The sequence below is a fragment of the Eschscholzia californica genome, unplaced genomic scaffold (genome assembly GCF_041429995.1).
Source record: "Eschscholzia californica isolate CP2 unplaced genomic scaffold, dmEscCali1.0.p SCAF_2, whole genome shotgun sequence".
Classification (NCBI taxonomy): domain Eukaryota; kingdom Viridiplantae; phylum Streptophyta; class Magnoliopsida; order Ranunculales; family Papaveraceae; genus Eschscholzia; species Eschscholzia californica.
Window position 1 is genome coordinate 54167350 of NW_028238309.1, and position 26055 is coordinate 54193404.

General features: G+C 33.8%; 1 protein-coding gene across 1 annotated transcript; it reads right to left on the reverse strand.

The window, feature by feature from the left end:
* Positions 1-363: 363 nt before the first annotated feature.
* LOC147559085 (uncharacterized) lies at positions 364-2072 on the reverse strand. Its single transcript, XM_086660875.1, has 2 exons — positions 1583-2072; positions 364-1435 (listed from the first exon to the last, which is right to left on the reverse strand). Exons 1-2 carry the CDS (start codon positions 1769-1771, stop codon positions 662-664), a joined length of 963 nt encoding a protein of 320 aa, XP_086517001.1. The 5' UTR covers positions 1772-2072; the 3' UTR covers positions 364-661.
* Between the last annotated feature and the right edge of the window lie 23983 nt (positions 2073-26055).

The following is a 26055-nucleotide window of genomic DNA, read 5'->3' on the forward strand; positions in this document are numbered from 1 at the left end:
ATACCTTCCTTATGAACTAGCATTCCCCATTTAGAGAGAGAGAGAGTGGCCTAGAAGGCAACATAGTTGAAGAAGTAGAAGGAAATCATAGGGTTAAGAATGGGCTTCCAAATGTTAGGGCATATTCTCATTTTCCTTGTCTATAATGAGGTCCAAATTCTAATATCTATGTACAACTATCATCTAATGGCAGCTAGGCTGCACATTTGTGAAGACTTATAAAACCCTAAGGTACCAAAGCAAGCAACAATACTATCAAAATATCAACCTAATGGGCACGTGTTCATAAATGCATTGACATTCTTTAGAAGAAAACAAAATTACTTGAAACACACACAAAGAAAAGGATTTAGAAACAAATTGTAAGAGCAAATTCCATCTTTACTCAGACTTCATCAGTTACAAACTAGGGCAAAAGAAGGATGAATCAAGTAACCATCATCCTCTATCTGTCTCTTTCTCTCACTCTAAAATTCCCCCCCTAAAGAGAAACAAAATTAACAAGAAGAATAAAAGATATAACAAAAAAAAAGAGAAAACAATAAAAGGTTTTCAGGATCCACACGTCTAATACATTCGTTTGTTTTCCAGGGAAAGTCACGGTAAATTATAACCCCAAGTATTAAGAAAATTTACAGATACTACCCTTCTCTCTCTCTCTCTACTTCTTTGCTTTCCTTGCTGGACCTTTCTTTACCGGTGACTTCACTGTCTTTGTCTTCTTCACTGGTTTCGCCGCCACTTTCTTCGTTGCTGCCGGTGCCGGTTTTGGAGCCGCTGCCTTCCTCGCCGGAGAAGTTCTTGTTGATGTTCTTGCTGCCTTAGCTGGTCTTGCCTTTGGCTTTGCAGCTGGCTTTGCTTTTGTAGCTGGCTTTGCCTTGGCAGCTGGAGCAGCAGCTGGTGCTTTCGCCTTGGAAGGAGCCGCTGCTTTAGATTTAGTAGCAGGAGCTGCTTTCGGCTTAGCAGCTGGCTTAGCCTTAGCCGGTGGAGCAGCCTTTGGCTTAGCAGCTGGTTTAGCCTTAGCTGGAGCAGCTTTAGGCTTAGCAGCCGGCTTCGATTTAGTAGGAGCAGCCTTTCCTTTAGCCGGCGCTGCCTTAGCCTTAGCTGGAGCAGCCTTAGCCTTAGCCGGAACAGCCTTAGCTTTAGCAGGAGCAACCTTTGCTTTCGCCGGAGCAGCCTTCTTCGCTGGTGCAGCTGCGGCGGCGGAAGGTGAAGATGCCGATTTCGGTGCCGCCGATCGAGCACTAGGTATTTTGTAAGATCCTTTCAATTTGACAACAGAACCTTCAGTAACTAACTTCTTGATTTGATTAAGAACAAGCTTCTTGAAATTGGGAGGAAGATGTTGACTGTACTTCTCTTCAATGAACTTAGTAATGGCGTACTGACTTGAACCATTTCTCTCTTTCAGTGAAACAATCGCCTCTTTCACCATCTAACAAAACAATTCAATCAAACATTTCCAGATCAATACTTTACCAACATTTAAGATTCAAAATGAACTATAAAGAAACCCTAAATTGATATAAACAAATGACAATGATAATCTTAAAGTAGAATAAGAATCGAAATTAAAGTATACCTCAGAGTAAGTAGGATGAAGAGCAGGAGCTCTAGGTTTTCTTGGTGCTGCTGGTTTCTTAGCTTTTGGTTCTTTAGTAGCTTTGGCCTTTGGTGCTGGATCTGGTTTCTCCTCAGTTGATGGTTCAGCAGGTGTTGTATCGATCACTGGTTCAGCAGTAGCAGTGTTTGCTTCATCGACAGTTGACATTTTGAGAAATTAGGGTTAGGGTTAGGGTAAGAAAGACGATGGGGTTAAGAGATCTTTAGATGATTCTTGTGGGTATAGTTTGAGAAACGATGAGAGAATTAAAATCATTTAAATATGAACCGGCGAAAAGAATAGAGGAAAAGCTGAACGCTGATTGGTTGATTTATGAGTCACGCGGATTATTAAAGTTTGTAATTTTAAATGGGGACCTTCGGATTAACGGTTATCAACGGCATTTATAAGGTCATTTTGAAGGGGTTTGGATGAGGTTCTCAAAAATGGGAGAATTTGGTGGGTTGAGAGTGTGCTTTTCATCTTACTTTCTTAGGGCTTTACTCGAGTTTTACTTGATGGATTAATGTGAAATTTGGATGGTTTGGAAGCTTAGGACCTAAGCTTTCCAATGAGTATTTACTCGTTTCTTAATTATTAGGCATCTAGGAGAAATCCTCTCCTAAAGATGAAGTTGTCAAAACTAGGGTTTTACGAATGTGTGTTGATGATTAATCGATTTTTTCTATAATATTTCTATCGGATTTCGAGTTTCTTGATCTTATTCGATTGTGCACTAGTAAAGGAACCTAATAGTTCAAGAATCACGAAAATCCGATGAGAAATGAATATGAAACTCTTAGCTAGAACACGACAGAAGATGAACAAATCCTGTTAGAATGTGATCTTTCGTATGTGCGATGTTATATTCAACTCATCGCAAACCCAATATTCTTTTTTATTTTACTTCGCCTCTGTGAACATTTTGAGTTCTCAATTTCATATATGTCAAGTCTTGTAATACTACGACCACTGGTCTTCTTCTTCACATTGATGACATCACAATGATTATTCTACTTAGTTACTTCCTTTAACCTAAATTATCCTTTCTCAACTAGGATTTGCATGTGCTTTCTTAAGGATGATTACCAAAACCATTACACCATAGTTCACTATTTTGCGGTGATACCTATGAACTCTATAACTGACACTTCCTTCAACACGAAGTGCAACTAATTGATTTCGTCGTTTAACATAAGTACCATCCTATTAGCTTCCGCTACAAGGAAACATGTCACAACTTATAAGTATTTGATGAAATTGTTCTAATGTTAGTGTTCTTGTATATGCACGTTATTTGATTGAGAGTTCTTTTTTTTTTTGATGAAGTTGATTGATTTGATTGAGAGTTCTTACTTAATCATTTGGGTCTTTGTTATTATTTCATCGTATCAGAAAATTTTGTCAAACTGAACAAACATTTATATATCAAACTAGAGAAATATTCATCCCTTGTGTAAATGGGTCTTCCATCCATGGATGATCTTTACTTGACGGAAGGCCCAAAACGAAAATTTGCCCTATCTAATTAGCTTCTGCAATTTTCAAAATTAGGGTTCATATCAACCAATACAGTTAAAAAACTTAAAATTTTCATGTATTTTCTTCTCTCTATCGAGGGTCCTTTCCTTACAACCACTCGAAACTGCCAACTACCAAACGATTTCTAGTTCGTTAATTACTTAGTTTGGGTTTCCCTTTCTAAGTTTTATTCAACCACATGTAAGGCTATTAAGCGAAAATTTGAAGGTGACTACTATACTTGTGGCAAGAAAGGGCATCTTACAAAGAGTGGCGTTCAATAAATATACACCGAAGTGTATTGAACTAATGAATATCGACTGAATTACACCAAATATCCTAACGTAATAGGAGGGTACTTCGATGCAAATTGAGTCTCAGATATAGATGATACTAAGTCAACTAGTGGATATATCCAAACTGAGTGGAACTGTCATGTCATGGAAATCTTCAAAAGAGAGATGCATAGCTCGATATGCACTGGAACTTGAGTTCATTTCTCTGGATAAAGAAAGGTAAGATACAAAATGGTTATGGCACTTTGCGGAAAATATTCTGATGTGGCTTAAGTCTGTGCTTGCAATTGCGATAATCAAACAACATTTGTAAAGACGTATAGTAAAATGTATTATGGTAAGTCTCAACATGTACAATGTCAACGTAATATCGTAAAACAATTAAGTCATAACAAAAACCCACTCTAGCTGATTGTATCAAGTTATAACTGTAGATTGTATCAAGTCCGAAGATAACCTAGTGGGTCCATTTACAAAAAGTAATCTAGAGGGTTTGTAGTCGCATCATCGAGGGAAATTGGGCTACTACCTAATAAAAATAAGATAAGTCATAACAAAAACCCACTCTAGCTGATTGAAGATCCTAAGATATAGGTTCAAGGAGAATCTGGAGTTATATATTGACTTGATAGTAACATTGGAAGGGAATTATTTGTTACCATTACCATGATGAATTTGTGTTGCCTACGGATCGAACATATAAAAATTGGACTTTTATTAATTCTTAAATTTAGTTTTGGTCCTAAAATAAGGTATAACATTATGCCTTTACAAGAATAACCTGTATGTGTGTGAACTGGGTCGTATATTTGAGAAGGTCGTATGGTCCACTTCTCTAAAACACACAAACGAACAGAATAACCCGAGAATGTTCAAGGCGAAATGAGCACAACTGAGAACTAAATAAAATAAAGAACAACAATCGTAAGACATTATGTATTTTAAGTTGTATATTAAAAGGTGTATTATTTTTTCGTAGAAACTGAAAGAAACTCCTAGAATCTAAGGTATTTCTAATTGGAAGATTTGTTATTTGGACCCCTTTCGCATGATTGACTTGTTGTTTGGACTCTTTTTTTCCAACGTTGCACCTTGGACTCCCTTTTGACGGAATCTCATGAGAATATTCCGTCTTTGAAGTTATGCTTAAAAAATGTCCCACTTTGCCCTTATTAGACACTCCTCATATCCAAATACCTAAAGTTGTACTTAAAAAAATTTCCTCGCACTCTAAGATCTCTCATACACTGATGTTACCTTATTAGACATTAGGTTTCCGTCGCGTCCTACGGACGCAACAGATCACTCTTGGCTTCGCCGGTAAATCCAATTTTATGTGAAGGAAGAACACATAAAAAATCACCAACATGAAAGATTTGATAAAAAGAATTTGGAGATCGATTTGTTTAGGGAGATGTCTTTTCTTGTTTTTTTTTTTAATAAAATTTATGTTGTTGAGAGAGAGAAAGCATGGTGTAGAGAGAGAATTTGGAGAGGAAATGAGAGAATTTCAGTGGGAGGGAGATATGGGAGAGGGGGTTAGTTATTTTCTCTCACGATTTTCTACTGTAAAGTGGAGAAAATTGGTAGTTTCTAACCAATGACTGATTTACATAGATACCCTTCTTTTTTTTAGTCTATTTACATAAAAAAATTTTATATCATCCGTTGGATGTGTTCCCATCCAAATCTCTAAAATAAAATTGACGGTCAGACTTATCCCCTGGATAACCAACTGAGCTGTTTTAATATAATAGATGTTAATCACCTCTTACCTTCTAACTCTCTCTCTCTCTAAAATTCTTTCTCTCTCTTTAGTTGATTGAAGGGGATAAAGATTTGGAAATGAGGCAGCAAGCACCACGATGCAGTTTTGATGAACAGAAGGTAGATTTTCTATTTATATATCCATCTCCTAGCATGCCTGGCACGTTAATTTCATGGAACCAGATAAAAGGGAAAGCATGCACAGATTCAATTGCCGTGAGCAGCAACTCGAAGATCATATCCTACGCTAAGATTACAAAAAAAAAAGATACTTATCCCCTTCAATCAACTAGAGAGAGAATTTCAGAGCAAGAGAGAGTTTTAGATAGAGATCGGTAAGAGTTGATTAACACGTCTAATAAGGAAAGATTAGTCAAATACGGGTAAAGTGGGAATTTTTTTAGGCATAACTTCAGAGACGGAATATTCTCATGAGATTCCGTCAAAAGGGAATCTAAAGTGCAACATTGGAAAAAGAGAGTCCAAACAACAAGTCAATTATACGAAAGGGGGGGTCTAAACAACAAATCTCTCTTTCTAATTAAATGGGCTCATAACAACATGCATGTGAGGAATACTTGAGCTCACTTCATCCCTCGTTCCTCCTTTTGTCCATTATACCATATTAGATTATCCTTTACCAGGATAATCCCCTACTCTTACTTCGCCAAATTAAAACAGATTGTTTGCAATGACATTTGTTGTACTCCCTACGCCCCTGATGCAAGAAGCAAAATTAAAATAAAATCTAAATTTTTCTTCGTCCATTCAATAGACGAAAGAGAACGGCTAACAACACTCTGAGGGTATCTGATATTTTAGCACTTAGAAGTGATACCACTCATTGAGTGATAATTACTCACTAAGTGATAAAAAGTGTTATCAATTCTAAGTGCTACATCATTTGTCTTTCATCAAATTTAAGTGCATCATTTTGTTTTCTATATTAATTTTGAGTACTATAAAAATGAGTAACTGTCTAGTTTGACCTTAAAGTATTTAAATGTTAGCATTTTATACTAACCCACTGAGGTCGGGATTTAGTTAGAAAAAACTAAGATTCATGAATATTTTTTGTCGAAAACATAAACTGCAAACAACCACGAATCATGAAGAGATATGGACCACGTTGCATCATGGAGTTCGTGGTTACATGATTAGTGAAGAAGGCGGGAGGAGAAGAACATCGGGGAAAGGTTGAAGTGAAGGAGGGTTGATGAAGAGTCTTTGTTAAAGCTATAAAAAAATTTGTATTTATCAATTATTTAACGTTTTGCTTTTTGTTATGATTATATTGGTCATCGTTATATCAGGTGAGGGATGAAAATGTCATTTTTAACACGTGTGAAGTAAGTGCAAAACAGTAAGCTCCAAAAGAATAAACTCCAAGTTGGAGCTTATTATCTTGCACTGACTTTGCCACAACTTAGACATGATTTTTATTAATTAAGTGAAAAAATAGACGACCTAAAATTGTCGGCTTGACTCACACTTAATAAACGAAAATCACTTCATAATTGCAAAAAATCATGCCATTTTGTGGGCTAAGAATTATAGAGTAACAAAATTATTGTCGGAAGATATCCACCACCTTTTCGGACTTGGTGTTCAGTTGGGATGCACTAATTCGTACGTAATTTACGTTTTATTTTTATTTATGTTATCTTTGATGTTGCAACGTTAGCAATTAATGAAATCTATTTTATCATCTTCAGAACAAAATGTTGTTGGAAGGAGATTGCACTGGATGTTGGAAGAAATTTCAACGTATGTGAGCTCACATTTGCAAAGACATGTGTATGGTTACCTTGCTACATAGTTAAGTCGTAACGTGGTCCAACAAGGATTGACTTGACCAGTAGTTACCAAAATGTCATGGAATAAACGTGTCGAGATCATTAAGTGATTTTTGGTTTGATGAGGGACCAAATTAGAAATAAAAACTTATGAATAGGGGTATGTCCCTATTTGGGCTTTTTTCTCAATCTCTCCAATTTTTGCTAGTGTGACTCCCTTTCATCACAAGAGAGATTCCAAAGAGAAGAAGAACCAAGTGGAAGATTAACCCAATCAATCAATCAACTTCAAACTGTGGATCTCGGTACGCTTCCGTGGTTATATTCATCTCTTTAAATCTTTTAGAGAACATGTCTAGTTTAGGTTATACACGACATATTGTATGGAGAATTAGTATTTGTCTATATGCATGGGTAGTACTATTTTTCTAACACTGAACACTATCATTTTTTTTTATTAGAAGAGGTCATTAATTCCACCCACTGGACACCTGGACACCGCTGCCGCTATTTAGAAAAATCAGAGAAGCCTCCTTGTAAGATCAAATATATGAATCAACAGTCATAAATCTTCTATCTATTTAGGCCTCAAAATTGGGGTTTTGCGTAATAAATGATATGACATTTCGGTACTCTAACATAACAACTCATCACTAGCCGTAATCCAATTAATTTAAGTAACGATATGACATTTTCTTCGTAAATAGTTTAAATTGGTTATTTATCACAAAAAAAGAAAGAAACAACAATCATAAACGTGAAAACTTTCATAAAATTATGGACCTTTTAAAAATTAACTATGGAATCAGATGACCTTGTAAAGAAACAAAAATTATAAAAGTTATTATAATCGACTTGTTTTAAACAAGCTCCAAATAAACAATTTAAAACATGTAATGATTGATTTGTAAGTTGATTGAACCATATAGTGTAACCAAGTAAAATGGTAGTGCCACTTAGAGGGTGTTTGATTTTTTAGCACTTATAAGTGCTACCACTTACTAAGTGATATACTAAGTGATATCACTTGTAAGTGATATGACGTTTGTTTTCTATCACTTGTAATTCATTATGCTCGCGAGTTCGGACACAAGAGAATTACGGTTTATGAATACTTTATGTTGAAAATATTAACCTCCCGTAATTAAAAATTATGAAGGAGAAAGAACTTACGTCGCATCATGGAGTTTGGGTGGTTCCGTGATTAATGAGGGAAGAGATGTGAAAAAAATGTAAGAGAAAAGCTTAGGTGAAGGATGGGTGAAGAAGGAAAAGGGGTCATTGATAAAGTCATAAAAAGATTTTTTACTTATCAATTGTTTAAGATTTTCTTTTTAGTTATAATTATATTGGTAATTATTATATTCGGTAGGGATATAAATGTCTTTTTTAACACTTAGAAAGTAAGTGCAAAAAAATAAGCTCCAAGTTAGAGCTTACTTTTTTGCACTTACTTTGACCCCACTTACAAGTGATATTCACTTATTAAGTGAAAAAACAAACGGCCTAAAATTACCGGCCCGCACTTATTAAGTGAAAATCACTTAATAAGTGCAAAAATCAAACACTCTCTTAGTATCATTGTCCTTTATTGAAAACCAAATCATAATATTTGACATAATCTTACATAAAGATATCAACACAGATATAGTTAACTTCTTGTAATCTAAATAACCCCAATCCCGAAGATTGCTAACCACAAGGAGATATTTAAAAAAAAGTCTATATATATGTAATTTGAGTATTATGGCTATCAAGTACCTTCTTATAGACCTCATTTTTATTTTGTAAATTCAGCTCATGGCACCACCAAAGAGAAATTCACTTATGAAAGGAACTTCTGAAGGCGGCAACAGTAACAGTGGTGGTGGTGGTGGAGGAGGAAATGAACCTGTGGTGGTTTCTGAAGGCGTCACATTACGACCATGGGGCAGATACTCAGCTGTTATAAAAAACCCATTCACAAAAAAGATGAAATGGTTGGGATATTTTGACACTGCTGAGGAAGCTTCTACAGCTTACGATAAGGCCAAGGTCGGGTTCAGTAACTCTGGTGCCCCAAGAAAAAAAAACACATTTAAGTATGCTTCTAGTGAATCTGAAATTGCAAGTGGTAGTAATATTGTGAAGGAAAAAAATGTGAGTGAGGAAAAGAAGAAAGTTCCTTTGCCATTTGATTTGAATTTCCCACCTCCTGTTTGATTAAATGGTTGTTAATTTTGATTGTATGTAGACAATCAAGAGTTATGTCTTAGTTTGGATGAAGTCTTATCGTAATAAAAGTTTATATTTTTCATGTTGTCTACCATGTCTTTTCCATGACTTTGTGTTTCATAAGGACATGTTTTGAATGGAATCATATTTTGTATGATAGATAGATGTTTTAAATCAGTTTCTTGGTATACAAAGACATTTTTCTCTATAAAGGGGAACTCTACCCAAGTATATAACATTTCGATATCAATTCAAGGTTTGTCTATCGTGAAAGATTGTCGTTGAGTTGTTATCTAATGATCTTCTAACCCATGCAAATCATATGCGCATCATTTTATCTCTTCCTCAAAAAAAAAAATGCGCGCATATATAATACGAGTGATTCAAGTTTAGGGTGTTTTTTTATCCTTTATCCTCATGAATCATGTTAACATATAACTTTTTTTTTGTTGAAAGTGATAACATATAACTTAATGAGTTAAATTTTAATTGCGGTTATCTCTGATGATTTTCTTCATTTGTGACTATTACGATTTTATTCATTTACTTCACGACTAAATTGTGAATTTGGCTCAGAATGCAATATGTTTTGTAGCTTGTTTTAGTCAGCATCCAGCGTTAAGGTTTCTGTCTTTTGCCGCACCGCCTTCTTTCTTACTAGGATACATTCCTTCTCATAAGGTAGCCTTTTTAGGGTTTAGCTAACAGGAAGTGAAACCAATTGAAGGACATGTAATGGAACTTTTATGGAGTATCAAAACATAAAAGAATGCTAGATCAAACAAAAGGATATTGTGTGATTCAATCTCAACTAATCATATAGTGATGAAACTTATTAATTTTTGGATGGGGTACAGAAGAAATTTGAAGCTTCAAATTCTTGGATGGCATTTATTTTTTCTGATGCAGATATGTAATAACTTGTCGTTGTGACACCATACTTATATCAATACAAGTTTTGTCGTTTCAAAAAAAAAAATGTACACTTTTCGAGGTATTACTAACTATTTTAGCATAAAAGAGTGCGTAATGTGTATGGAAATTAGGCTGTTTCTAAAACAAAGATATTTTTGTTTTACAAAACCAGAATGCTGAAGGTATACTAGGTTATTGATTGGTTACAATGACAAGTATCTATTGTTGCAAAAAATAATGTGAAACTTGTTAGCAAACGTATTAGCCAAAAGTGCAAAAAGTAATATTCCCACATTCCGTACGTACGTATGCACCAACTATCTACCATCAATACCAAAAGAAGAAACTCAATCAATCGGGGTCATGCACACCGTTATTTTTATCCATTTATGGCATAATATAAGGGATTGCATAAATTTCATGTTATAACGTTTCTTAATAAATTACTAAACTAATCACTTGTGAACGATAAAGATTTATAACACAAGAAATGCTTATTATAACAAAAGTACACAGATTTTTTCAAGAATAAAATTTCCGAAAATATGATATTTAACGAACTAAAAATAAAAGATGAAAAATGGTCGTTTGTTCTTATTGACATTTAACACATTGGCCGTCAATAAACAATTTCAAATATGTAGTACTGATTTTTATTTGTTGGTTTATCGAACTATATTATGCAACTAAGTAAAAGTGGTGTGACATCTAATAGCTTAATTTGTTGTTTTATTACTTGAGATTTGACATGATCTTACATATAGATATCAACATAAATGTCATTAATGTTTTGTAATCTAAACAAACTCAATCCCAGAGATTTTTAACCTAAAAAAAGTCTATTTATACATGTAGCACTTCTCATATTGTTATATTATTTTTTGAGTTTTATCTACCAAATACCTTAAGATCGATATACTCCAATTTTACTTTGTCAACTCAAGTCATGGCGGCCCGAAAGACAAATTCACCGGTTAAAGGAGTCTCTGGTGGCGGAAGCAGTAGTAGCGGTGGTGAAAACGAGTCCGATAAGACTTGTGAAGGAGTAAGGAAACTACCTTGGGGAAGATACTCAGCTGTTATAAAGAATCCATATACAAATAAAATGAAATGGTTGGGTTACTTTGATTCTGATGTGGAAGCTTCTAGAGCATTCCATGAGGCAACTATCAACCTTCTTAGATCTAATGCTCCAAGACAAAAACCCAAATCTAAATATTTTTTTACCCAAGATGAAATTCAAAGTCCTGTTACAATAAAGAAAAGGAAAGTGGAAAATGTGGGCAAGGAAAATGAAAAAATTCCCTTGCCATTTGATTTGAATTTACCACCACCTCCTTCTTAATCCCCCTTTGATATTAGATATATGGTAGTTTTGATTGTATATAGACAATAAAGAGATGTTTCTTAATTTAGAGGAACATCTTAATTTAATAAAAGCTTAATAAAACTTAATTTGCATGAACTTGTGTTGGATAAGGAGATGTTTTGAATGAAATCATGTTTTGTTTGATAGATAGATGGATATGTAGATGTTTAATTCGTTTTCTTACTAAATACGTACATAGATGTTTTAATCGTGATTCGTTTTCTATTGTTATAACACAATAGATAGATAGATATATATAGATGTTTTAATAAAGAAGCTCGCAACCACCTTGGTTGGCTCTCCATCCAATCTCTTGTTTCTTCCTTTCAATAATGAAATGTGTCTTTATTAAGGAAAATGGCTCTCTGCCTCTCTTGGTATTCCATGACATGTATTTTTTTTGGAAGTTTTTCCTTTTTCCTTTTTTTTTGGAAGTCCATGACATGTATTGTAAGCTCGCCCCAATTATATATTTCAAACATGATATACCACTATTAGCATTGTTCCACATCACCCAGACATTAGAATTTGTGAATTAGATAAGTCGTAGCAATTTTTAACATCTTCCAAGTTGGTGGTTTCCGAAGAGAGTTAGGCCTGAAGACTCTAACATGGTATCAGAGCTAGTGTAGGAACAATGTATCATAATTTCGTAACCTTAGTTCTACACTAAGGTGGAGCGTTGAGTGACTCCAACCGTTTACGTTCAGAGGATGCATCAATATGAACCCACATCGCATGAGCATTAGTAAGAACTTAACCGCAAAGTAGGTGAATCTTGGACAATCATTTGTTTGGCTAGTTTTCGGAGAGAGTTGTGCCTAATGGACTCTCAAACAAATCTCGTTAGAACTAATCAGATATCCAAATGCTCCTTTATGTTTGATATCAAAAGAATATATTTGCAAAGTTTTATCGATCTCAACATTGAACTCATTTGGAGGTATTGCTTACCATTTTAGCAAAAAATAGTGGGTAATGCCTAATAAATTAAAAATATTTGTTTAAAGCCTACTTTGAGATTTCACATACAAAACTAGAAGGCTGAGATATGAGGTTGATTGTTTACAATGATATATAAGTAGCTATTGCAGCAAATATATATAATGTGTATCGGCCCAAGGTATTAGAAACGAATGAGATTCGTCCAACGATATTCTGTATTTTGCTCAAAGTACGATTACGTGTGCACCGACAACTTAGAACCCATAGAATATATGGCTTCTATCAAATAAATGAATCAAGAATCATAAATTTTTCGATCCATTTATAGCCCAAAATGGCAAAATCAGTGTTTACATAATTTTGCTCTGCAACTCGAAACCTAAAGACTACCATTATTTATTGGAGACTTCGACAATCTTCAAACTAGCTAATATGTGATAATGTCTTTTTCATAAATAGTTACAACAAAAATAATTGTTATAATAGAATAACAGTTAGAATGGAATAAATACTTCTTATAACTATGAAAGTACTGAAGTACATAGGGTAAAGAAAATGGCAATAGTCTTTGGAAAATATCGTCTCAGTATTTGAAAAAGACATCTTCTCAAACGTAGACATCTCCTCTCTCCACATATTTACGAAAAAGTAAACTATTGTCTATTTGTCTTGGAATTTTTCAACTAGTCTCTCAAAATCCTCTTTTTTATTTTATTTCAAGTAATTCAAGAGAAAGGGACGTAGATGCAAGAAATTTTGACTGGTTTGCTGAAAGACTTTGACTGATTAAGCGACTTGAGACTAATGTTGCATTCATTGGAATGAGTCATGCAAGTCTATGAGAGCAGTCATAGTGGAAGTAGAGTGTGAGAAATATATACATGTGTATATATATATATATATATATATATATATATATATATATATATATACACTAATACGGAAGGAGATAATTCCATTTATGAGGTGCTGCCAGTCCAGTCGAGGAACATGTTTGGTGGTTATGTAATAAAATAGTTAGGTTTTTTCTTTCTCTTCGGACAGTGTCAAGATTTTATTACCAAATTAACCCGTATATTTCTTCTTATTTTGTTATAACAACATAGGGTTTACCAGCCTTTGGTGCAGGGTTTGACACCCCTCCTAAGTCTTTGAGGTCGTGGGATCGAGTGTCAGTGGAAGCAGTTTGCCATCAATATTCATCTCATAAAATATAATTAAGGCTATAAATAATGTAATAATTTGTCGGGCTTTAGGCCTCTTTGTTGTTGGACTTTAGGCCTCTTTCATTCTTGGTTTAAATTAGGCAGTTATCGTGCTTATTCCATCTTTATGATGTATCAATGTCTTGTAACGACTAACGTAGATCGTGGTCGAATTCTCAAAAAAATATAGGATAATGTTAGGTAGGACATAAAAGTCATTTTTTTGTTGTTGAAATAGTCATCTTTTTCTTGATAGTAGATACATATTCCACTATACCAAGTTAATTTAGGTAGGACATAATCACATAATAGTCATCTTTCTCTTCAATAAACAAGCATGGCTTTCAATTTCTGAACCAAATAATAAGGAAATTCAAGAAATAGTGATGAAAACTTGCAAGAATCTTCTCTTATTCGACTATACCAGTTGAATATCTCAAAGAAATTAGAAATATGAAGAAGATTGAATCCAAATCCTGGTTACGGCTATGAAAACTAAAAAAATTGGATTTTGATTGGGTGATGAGATCGGTTTAGTGCGAGATATAACCAACCAAGTAGTGGAATAACCGATTTGATGCTTGATTTCAGACGAACCCCAGATCTGGCGAGAGTTTAACATCTCAGGTATGTTAGAGAGAGAAAGATGGTCTGTTAGAGAGGGAGAGTCTGAGTCTTGTCGTCTTTGTCGGACCTCCATTACCGCCGATTGTTTTTTAGGGTCGTCTTTGGCGGTGGTGGTGGTGGTTTTAGAGAGAGAAATAAGGTATGTTAGAGCGAGACGACAAAGATAGGGTAGATAGGGTATAACTGTTTGAGGGTTGTCTTTGTTTTTATAACCACAAGGGTGAGAATAATTAGGGTTTTTTTTGTTGAGGCTTGAGAGAGAAAAATTAAGATTTGGGTTTTGTTTTTCAAATACATGTAACAAGGGTATAACTGTCAAAAAATCAATTTCAGATCTAATAATCCAGATGGAATAACAAACATGCTAACTTGAAAAATTATTTAGCAAATTCAGACTCAGAAGCAAAAAAATAATAATAAAAAAAATAAAAAAGAAAAAGAAAAACAAACACCATAATCTTATATAAAGATATCAAGGTAGATATAATTATCTTTTTGTATTCTAATAAATAACCTCAATCCCAAAGATTGTTAACCACAAGAAAGATATTTAAAAAAAAGAGTTAATTCCTATTTGGCCCCCTACTTTGTGACCAACTTCCTTTATGGCCCCTTTTTTTTCGTAAATTCAAATATGCCCCCCTTTTGTTAACACCGTCAGTTAACTTTAGTGGTTAACTCTTTTGTTTCCATTATTGCCCTTGTTATAAAAGAGATTTGAAAATTCAAATTTGGCCCCCTTTTGATATGGGCCAATTCCAAAAAAAAAATCAATTATTTTGGACAAAATTAAGGGGCCAAAATGAAATTCAAAATAAAAAACACTTTATACCATATCTTTCGCTCTCTCTCATCCACCTCATCAAAATCAGACACCTCATCATCTTCTCCGTTGAAGGTCGCCGGCCGGCCAAATTTTCCGGCAACCTTCAAAGTTAAAAAAAAAAAAAAATTGAACTTTATCTCTCTTGTTCTTCCATCTCTCTCTCTCCTTCATATTTCTCTCTCTCTTCTTCTTTCCCTCTCTCTCTTTCTTTCTCTCTCTCTCTTTCCCTCCATTCTCCCTTTTTCTCTCTCCAGACCTCCGGCGAAGACATTTTTTTTTAACTTTGAAGGTCGCCGGAAAATTTGTCCGGCCGGCGACCTTCAACGGAGAAGATGATGAGGTGTCTGGTTTTGATGAGGTGGATGAGAGAGAGGGAAAGATATGGTATCTAAAGTGTTTTTTATTTTGAATTTCATTTTGGCCCCTTAACTTTGTCCAAAATAATTGATTTTTTTTTGGAATTGGCCCATATCAAAAGGGGGCCAAATTTGAATTTTCAAATCTCTTTTATAACAAGGGCAATAATGGAAACAAAAGAGTTAACCACTAAAGTTAACTGACGGTGTTAACAAAAGGGGGTCATATTTGAATTTACGAAAAAAAAGGGCCATAAAGGAAGCTAGTCATAAAGTAGGGGGCCAAATAGGAATTAACTCTAAAAAAAAAGTCTATTTATACATGTAATTTGAGTATTATGGCTATCAAGTACCATAATACTCCAATTCATCTCATGGCACCTCCAAAGAGAAATTCACTTATGAAAGGAATTTCTGAAGGCGGCAACAACAATGGTGGTGGTGGTAGTGGTGGTGGAAAAGAACCTGTCGTGGTTTCTGAAGGCGTTACGAGACGACCATGGGGCAAATACTCAGTTCTTATCAAAAGCCCATTCACAAAAAAAAATGAAATGGCTGGGATATTTTGACACTGCCGAGGAAGCCTCTACAGCTTACGACAAGGCCAAGGTCGGGTTGACTAACTCTGGTGCCCCAAGAAAAAACAACACATTCAAATATGTTTCTAGTGAACCTGAAATTGAAAGTGGTAGTAATATTGTGAAGGAAAAAAATTTGGAAAATGTGAGTGAGGAAAAGAAGAAAGTTCCTTTGCCATTTGATTTGAATTTCCCACCTCCTGTTTGATTAAAATGGCTATTAAGTTTGATAATATGTAGAAAATTAAGAGTTATATCTTAATTTGGAGGAACTCTTATCGTAATAAAACTTTATATATTTCATGTTGTCTATTGCTGTATTGCATGAACTTGTGTTTCATAAGGATATGTTTTGAGTGGAATCATATTTTGTGCGGTAGGTATATGTTATAATTCGTTTTCTTGGTAGACAAATACATTGCTCTTGAAGCTTACCATTTTGCTCTATAAAGGGGAATTCTAGTCTCTACCCAAGAATATAACATTCAGATATCTATTTGAGGTTTGTCTATCATGAAAGATTTTCGTTGAGTTGTTATCTAATGATCTTCTAACCCTTGTTATCTAATGATCTTCTAACCCATGCAAATTATATGCGCATCATTTTATCTCTTCCTCAAAAAAAAAATGCGCGCATAATATGGGTGATTCAACTTCAAAGTTTAGGGAGTTTTTGTATCCTTTGTCCCTCATGAATTATGTTAACATATAACTTCATAAAATAATTTTAATTGTAATTATCTTTAATTTTCTTCATTTGTGACTATTAGGATTTTATTCAAATACTTGTAGACTAAATTGTGAATTTGGCTCCCAATAAAATATGTTTTGTAGCTTGTTTTAGCCAGCATCGAGCGTTAAGGTTTCTATTTTTTCGTGCTCCGGCTTGTTTCTTACTAGGATATATTCTTTCCCATAAGGTGATAAGGTAGCCTTTCTAGGGTTTAGCTAACATGAAGCGAAACAAACTGAAGGACATGTAATAGAACTTTTATGGAGTATCAAAACATAAAAGAATACTAAATCAAACAAAGGATATTGTGTGATTCAATCTCAACTAATCATATAGTGAAACCATACATATATCAATACAAGTTTTGCCGTTTCAAAAAAAGATGTAAACTTTTCGAGGTATTACTAACTATTTTACAAAAGAGTGCGTAATGTGTATGGAAATTAGGCTGTTTCTAAAACTAATTTGATATTTGTTTTACCAAACAAGAATGTTGAAGGTATACAAGGTTGACTGGTTACAATGACAAATAATTATCTATTGTTGCCAAAATAATGTGAAACTTGTTAGCAAACGTATTAGTCAAAAGTGCTAGAAAGTTAAAAATGAATATTCCCACATACCGTTCCGTACGTGTGTTGTAAGTAAGCACCAACTATATACCATTAATACCAAAAGAAGAAAAAACAATGAATCGCGGTCATGCACACGGTAAATTTTATCCATTTATGGCATAATATAAGTGATTGCATAAATTTCATTCTGCAACACAAACCCTAATAACCCTAATAACTAGTTCGACAATCTGTCAATCCTTAAAGTATGATACTACGTTTCTTTATAAATTACTAAACTATCATTTGTGAATGACAAAGAGTTATAACACAAGAAATGCTTAGTATAACAAAAGTGCGCAGATTTTTTCAAGAATAAAATTTCGGAAAAAAAAATGATATTACAAGAAATAGAAAGAAAAAATAAAAAATGGCCTTTAGTTCTTATTGACATTTAACACATTGGCCGTTAATAAACAATTTAAAACATGTAGTACTGATTTTTATTTGTTGGTTTATCGAACTATATTATGCAACTAAGTGAAAGTGGTGTGCCATCTAATAGCTTTGTTGTTTTATTACTAAAGATTTTACATGATCTTAATTCTTACATGAAGATATCAACATAAATGTCATTAATTGTAATCTAAACAAACTCAATCCCAAAGATTTTTAACATACATGAAGAGACTAACCAAAAAAGTTTATTTATACATGTAGCACTTCTCATATTGTTATATTATTTGTTAGTTTTATCTATCAAATACCTTAAGATCGAAATACCCCAATTTTACTTTGTCAATTCATGTCATGGCGGCCCAAAAGACTAATTTTCCATTTGAAGGAGTCTTCGGTGGTGGAAGCAGTAATGGTGGTGGTGGAAAGGAGTCTGGTAAGACTTGCGAAGGAATAAGGAAACTACCTTGGGGAAAATACTCAGCTGTTATCAAGAATCCATATACAAATAAAATGAAATGGTTGGGTTACTATGATTCTGATGTGGAAGCTTCTAGAGCATTCCATGAGGAAACCATCAACCTTATTAGGGAAGATGATCAAATTCAAAGTCTCGTTACAAAGAAAAGGAAAGTGGAAATTGTGGGCAAGGAAAAGGAAAAAGTTCCCTTGCCATTTGATTTGAATTTACCACCACCTCCTTCTTAATCCTCCTTTGATATTAGATATATGGTTGTTTTGATTGTATATAGACAATAAAGAGATGTTTCTTAGTTTAGAGGAACATCTTAATTTAATAAAAGTTTAATAAAACTTAATTTGCATGAACTTGTGTTGGATAAGGAGATGTTTTGAATGAAATCATGTTTTGTTTGATAGATAGATGGATATGTAGATGTTTTAATTCGTTTTCTTAGTAAACACGTACATAGATGTTTTAATCGTGATATCGTACTCTTTTTCATAAATATATATATATATATATATATATATATATATAGATATATAGATGTTTTAATGAAGAAGCTCGCAACCAACTTGGCTCTCTGCCTCTCTTGGTATTCCATGACATGTATTGTAAGCTCGCCCCAATTATATATTTCAAACATGATATACCACTATTAGCATTGTTCCACATCACCCAGACATTAGAATTTGTGAATTAGACAAGTCGTAGCAATTCTTAATATCTTCCAAGTTGGTGGTTTCCCAAGAGAGTTAGGCATGAAGACTAACATGGTGTCAGAGCTAGTGTAGGAATAATGTATCATAATTTCGTAACCTTAGTTCTACACTGAGGTGGAGCATTGAGTGACTCCAACCGTTTACATTCAGAGGATGCATCAATATTAACCCACATCGCATGAGCATTATTAAGAACTTAACCGCAAAGTAGGTGAATCTTGGACAATCATTTGTTTGGCTAGTTTTTGGAGAGAGTCGTGCCTAATGGACTCTCAAGCAAATATCGTTAGAAATAATCAATTATCCAAATGCTCCTTGATGTTTGGTATCAAAAGAATATATTTGCAAAATTTTATCGATCTCAACATTGAACTCATTTGGAGATATTGCTTACAAGTTTAGCAAAAAATAGTGGGTAATGCTTAATAAATTAAAAATATTTGTTTAAAGCCTACTTTGAGATTTCACTTACAAAACTAGAAGGCTGAGATATGAGGGGTTGATTGTTTACACTGATACATAAGTAGCTATAGCAGCAAATATATATAATGTGTATCCGCCAAAGGTATTAGAAACGAATGAGATTCGTCCAACGATATTCTGTATTTTGCTCAAAGTATGATTATGTGTGCACCAGCAACTTAGAACCCACCGAATATATGGCTTCTATCAAATAAATGAATCAAGAATAATAAATTTTTCAATCCATTTATAGCCCAAAATGGAAAAATCAGTGTTTACGTAATTTTGCTCTGCAACTCGAAACCTAATAACTAGCATTATTTATTGGAGACTTCGACAATCTTCAAACTAGCTAATATGTGATAATGTCTTTTTCATAAATAGTTACAACAAAAATAATTGTTATAACAGAATAACGGTTAGAATGGAATAAATACTTCTTATAGTTATGAAAGTACTGAAGTTCATAGGGTAAAGAAAATGGAAATAGTCTTTGGAAAATAGCGTCTCAGTATTTGAAAAAGACATCTTCTCAAACTTAGACATCTCCTCTCTCCACATATTTACGAAAAAATAAACTATTGTCTACTTGTCTTGGAATTTTTTAACTAGTCTCTCAAAGCCCTCTTGCTTTCTTTGATTTCAAGTAATTCAAGAGAAAGACACGTAGATGCAGGAAATTTTGACTGGTTTGCTGAAAGACTTCGACTGATTAAGCGACTTGAGACTAATGTTGCATTCATTCGAATGAGTCATGCAAGTCTATGAGAGCAGACATAGTGGAAGTCGAGTGTAAGAAATATATACATGTGTATATATAATATACTAATATGGAAGGAGATAATTCCATTTATGAGGTGCTGCCAGTCGAGGAACATGTTTGGTGGTTATGGAATAAAATAGTTAGGTTTTCTCTTTATTTTTTTCTTTTTCTTGGGACAGTGTCCGAGATTTTATTACCAAATTAACCCTTATATTTCTTCTTATTTTGTTATAAAAATAAGGACAATGTTAGGTAGGACATGCCCACAATTGGTAGCCCAGTTGATCAGTGCATATACTCTGCAATGTAGAGGTCTCAGATTCGATCTCCATGGAAGTGCAAATCCAGGAAATATTGAACTTGAGTATAAATAAAGTAGTTTATGTAGGCTTTTGGCCATTTAATTCGTCAGGCTATATGCCATTTAATTCGTCGGGCTTTTGGCCAAATAGTATTTCAGCAGTTATTGTGTTTATCACATCGTATCGATGTATCAATGCCTTGTAAAGACTTTTGTAGATCGAATTCTCGAAAAAACAAATGTTAGGTAGGACATAATAGTCATTTTTTTAGTGGATACATATCCGACTATACCATGTTAATTTAGGTAGGACATATCACATAATAGTCATATTTCTCTTCAATAAACAAGCATGGCTTTCAATTTGTGAACCAAATAATAAGGAACTTCAAGAAATAGTGATGAAAACTTGCAAGAATCTTCTCTTATTCGACTATACTAGTTGAATATCTCAAAGAAAATAGAACTATGAAGAAGATTGAATCCAAATCCTCGTTACGACTATGAAAAATAAAAATTTTGGATTTTGATTGGGTGTTGAGATCGATTTAGTGCGAGAAATAACCAGCCAAGTAGTGGAAGAACCGACTTGATGTTTGATTTCAGACGAACCTTCGCCGGATATGGCGAGAGTTTAACATCTCGGGTCTGTTAGAGAGAGAAAGAGGGTATGTTAGAGAGAGAGAGTCTGAGTCTTGTCGTCTTTGTCGGACCTCCATTGCCGCCGGTTGTTTTTTTGGGCCGTCTTTGGTGGTGGTGGTGGTGGTTTTAGAGAGAGAAATAGGGTCTGTTAGAGAGAGACGACAAAGATAGGATATAACTGTTTTAGGGCTGTCTTTGTTTTTACAACCAGAAGGGTGAGAAAAATTAGGGCGTTGAGAGAGAAAAATTAGGATTTGGTTTTTTATTTCAAATACATGTAATAAGGGTATAACAGTCAAAAAATCAATTTCAGATCTAATAATTCAGATTGAAAAACAAACATGTTAACTTGTAAAATTATTCAGAAATTCAGACTCAGACGCAAAAAAAAAAAGCACCATAATCTTATATAAAGATATCAACGTAGATATAGTTAACTTTTTGTAATCTAATAAATAACCTAAATCCCAAAGATTGTTAACCACAAGGAAGATATTAAAAAACAAGTCTATTTATACATGTAATTTGAGTATTATGGCTATCAAGTACCATAATACTCAAATTCATCTCATGGCACCTCCAAAGAGAAATTCACTTATGAAAGGAATTTCTGAAGGCGGCAACAAAAATGGTGGTGGTGGTGGAGGAAAAGAACCTGTCGTGGTTTCTGAAGGTGTTACGAGGCGACCATGGGACATATACTCAGCTATTACCAAAAACCCATTCACAAAAAAAATGAAATTGCTGGGATATTTTGACACTGTTGAGGAAGCCTCAAACAACACTTTCAAATATGTTTCTAGTGAAACTGAAATTGAAAGTGGTAGTAATATTGTGAAGGAAAAAAAATTGGAAAATATGAGTGAGGAAAAGAAGAAAGTTCCTTTGCCATTTGATTTGAATTTCCCACCTCCTGTTTGATTAAATGGTTATTATGTTTGATTATATGTAGAAAATTAAGAGTTATATCTTAATTTGGAGGAACTCTTATCGTAATAAAACTTTATATATTTCATGTTGTCTATTGCATGAACTTGTGTTTCATAAGGATATCTTTTGAATGAAATCATATTTTGTGTGGTAGGCATATGTTTTAATTCGTTTTCTTGGTATACAAATACATCGCTTTTGAAGCTTACCATTTAGCTCTATAAAGGGGAATTCTACCCAAGAATATAACATTTCGATATCTATTCGAGGTTTGTCTATCATGAAAGATTGTCGTTGAGTTGTTATCTAATGATCTTCTAACCCATGCAAATCATATGCGCATCATTTTATCTCTTCCTCAAAAAAATGCGCGCATAATATGGGTGATTCAACTTCAAAGTTTAGAGTGTTTTTGTATCCTTTGTCCCTCATGAATCATGTTAACATATAACTTCATAAGTTAAATTTTAATTATGATTATCTTTAATTTTCTTCATTTGTGACTATTAGGATTTTATTCAAATACTTATAGACTAAATTGTGAATTTGGGTCCCAATGAAATATGTTTGGTAGCTTGTTTCAGCCAGCATCGAGCGTTAAGGTTTCTCTTTTTTTGTGCTCCCGCTTGTTTCTTACTAGGATATATTCTTTCCCATAAGGTGATAAGGTAGCCTTTCTAGGGTTTAGCTAACATGAAGCAAAACAAACTGAAGGACATGTAATAGAACTTTTATGGAGTATCAAAACATAAAAGAATACTAAATCAAACAAAGGATATTGTGTGATTCAATCTCAAGTAATCATATAGTGAAACCATACTTATATCAATACAAGTTTTGCCGTTTCAAAAAACGATGTAAACTTTTCGAGGTATTACTAACTATTTTACAAAAAAGTGCGTAATGTGTATGGAAATTGGGCTGTTTCTAAAACTAATTTGATATTTGTTTTACAAAACGAGAATGTTGAAGGTATACTGGGTTGATTGGTTACAATGACAAATAATTATCTATTGTTGCCAAAATAATGTGAAACTTGTTAGCAGACGTATTAGTCAAAAGTGCTAGAAAGTTAAAAATGAATATTCCCACGTACCGTTCCGTACGTGTGTTGTAAGTAAGCACCAACTATATACCATTAATACCAAAAGAAGAAAAAACAATGAATCGCGGTCATGCACATGGTAAATTTTATCCATTTATGGCATAATATAAGTGATTGCATAAATTTCATTCTGCAACACAAACCCTAATAACCCTAATAACTAGTTCGACAATCTTCAGGGCCGGCCCAAGTAGTTTGGGGGCCTAAAGCGAAGTAAAATTTGGGGCCTTAATTCTATACACTGATTACATTAAAAAAATTGTCAGCCGTAATAATTTTAAATTCATGCAAAACGTATAATTTAAAAACATAAACGTGAACTATATACTTTCTAAGAATATCCAATCTACATATAGAAATGAACTAAAATATGTTTCGTAAACATTTTTCTCGCTCTTTGAGATGCAAAATTACTAATGATTTGTTCATAGTCCAATTCTTCCTTCGTACTTTGTTTAATTGATTAATAGCTAATCTATTCAATCTTTCATGTGACACGGTGGAGCAAAGGTGACACTTGATCAATTTTATCTTAGAAAAACTTTTCTCGACAGAAGCTACTGTAACTGATATAGTTAATAAAATCTTAATTCTTTAAATTAAAACTAATAAAATAAAATTCCTTATGTCCCTCAATAAACTCACTTGATACATTGTAGAAATCTGTTTGAACAATAAAATTCAATTTTAAAATTAACTCTCACAAAAAAAGTTCAAAAGAGAAAAAAGTGTAAGTAAAAGGGAGAGGGGCTGAGAGAGAAAATTAACATAAAAAGGATTCAACATAGAAAGAAGATGGAGAAATTAGAGTGAAAGACGGAAGGAGAGAGAGACCTCTCAAATATGATGAGGTTTAGCCTTTTAGTTTTAGATTTTAGGATGACAAAAATAAGAAATTATGTGCTTATGTACATGATTACAATTAGCCATTTGGTTATCTTTAGAACAACAAAAAATTACAATTAGGTTACTAGGTAACCTCTAGTTCAGTAGGTGCCCTTTTCCAATTGCAATTAAATCATTAGGCCTAGGCACTACGGCACTAGGTTTCCTTTCCAATCTGTTTTAGTCTTAGGTAGTCATGCGGGATCTCTTAGGTAGCTACGCGGGACTCTTATTAGAATTCCCGGGTCAATTCAAAGCAACAATTGGTTTTTTAATTCATTTTTTCAGTGGGTGCTTATAAAAGTACTTGATTCTGGGCCCTTCTCCAAATGAGGCCCAAAGCAGCTGCTTTGGGCCTGGGCCGTCCCTGACAATCCTTAAAGTATGATACTACGTTTCTTTATAAATTACTAAACTATCATTTGTGAATGACAAAGAGTTATAACACAAGAAATGCTTAGTATAACAAAAGTGCGCAGATTTTTTCAAGAATAAAATTTCGGAAAAAAAAAATGATATTACAAGAAATAGAAAGAAAAGATAAAAAATGGCCTTTAGTTCTTATTGACATTTAACACATTGGCCGTTAATAAACAATTTAAAACATGTAGTACTGATTTTTATTTGTTGGTTTATCGAACTATATTATGCAACTAAGTGAAAGTGGTGTGCCATCTAATAGCTTTGTTGCTTTATTACTAAAGATTTTACATGATCTTAATTCTTACATGAAGATATCAACATAAATGTCATTAATTGTAATCTAAACAAACTCAATCCCAAAGATTTTTAACATACATGAAGAGACTAACCAAAAAAGTTTATTTATACATGTAGCACTTCTCATATTGTTATATTATTTGTTAGTTTTATCTATCAAATACCTTAAGATCGAAATACCCCAATTTTACTTTGTCAATTCATGTCATGGCGGCCCAAAAGACAAATTTTCCATTTGAAGGAGTCTTCGGTGGTGGAAGCAGTAATGGCGGTGGTGGAAAGGAGTCTGGTAAGACTTGCGAAGGAATAAAGAAACTACCTTGGGGAAAATACTCAGCTGTTATCAAGAATCCATGTACAAATGAAATGAAATGGTTGGGTTACTATGATTCTGATGTGGAAGCTTCTAGAGCATTCCATGAGGAAACCATCAACCTTAGTAGGGAAGATGATCAAATTCAAAGTCTCGTTACAAAGAAAAGGAAAGTGGAAATTGTGGGCAAGGAAAAGGAAAAAGTTCCCTTGCCATTTGATTTGAATTTACCACCACCTCCTTCTTAATCCTCCTTTGATATTAGATATATGGTTGTTTTGATTGTATATGGACAATAAAGAGATGTTTCTTAGTTTAGAGGAACATCTTAATTTAATAAAAGTTTAATAAAACTTAATTTGCATGAACTTGTGTTGGATAAGGAGATGTTTTGAATGAAATCATGTTTTGTTTGATAGATAGATGGATATGTAGATGTTTTAATTCGTTTTCTTAGTAAATACGTACATAGATGTTTTAATCGTGATATCGTACTCTTTTTCATAAATAGATAGATATATATAGATGTTTTAATGAAGAAGCTCGCGACCAACTTGGTTGCCTCTCCATCCAAATTCTTGTTTCTTCCTTTCAATAATGAAATGTGTTTAATAAGGAAAATGGCTCTCTGCCTCTCTTGGTATTCCATGACATGTATTGTAAGCTCGCCCCAACTATATATTTCAAACATGATATACCACTATTAGCATTGTTCCGCATCACCCAGACATTAGAATTTGTGAGTTAGATAAGTCGAGCAATTTTTAATATCTTCCAAGTTGGTGGTTTCCCAAGAGAGTTAGGCCTGAAGACTAACATGGTATCAGAGCTAGTGTAGGAACAATGTATCATAATTTCGTAACCTTAGTTCTACACTGTGGTGGAGCGTTGAGTGACTCCAACCGTATACATTCAGAGGATGCATCAATATTAACCCACATCGCATGAGCATTATTAAGAACTTAACCGCAAAGTAGGTGAATCTTGG

Bases quoted from the DNA above. Each gene is read 5' to 3' on its own strand.
- LOC147559085 (XM_086660875.1), bottom strand. From the start codon at position 1,771: ATGTCAACTGTCGATGAAGCAAACACTGCTACTGCTGAACCAGTGATC. The intron at 1,436-1,582 runs GTATACTTTAAT...TTGTTTTGTTAG, and splicing joins TTCATCCTACTTACTCTGAG to ATGGTGAAAGAGGCGATTGT.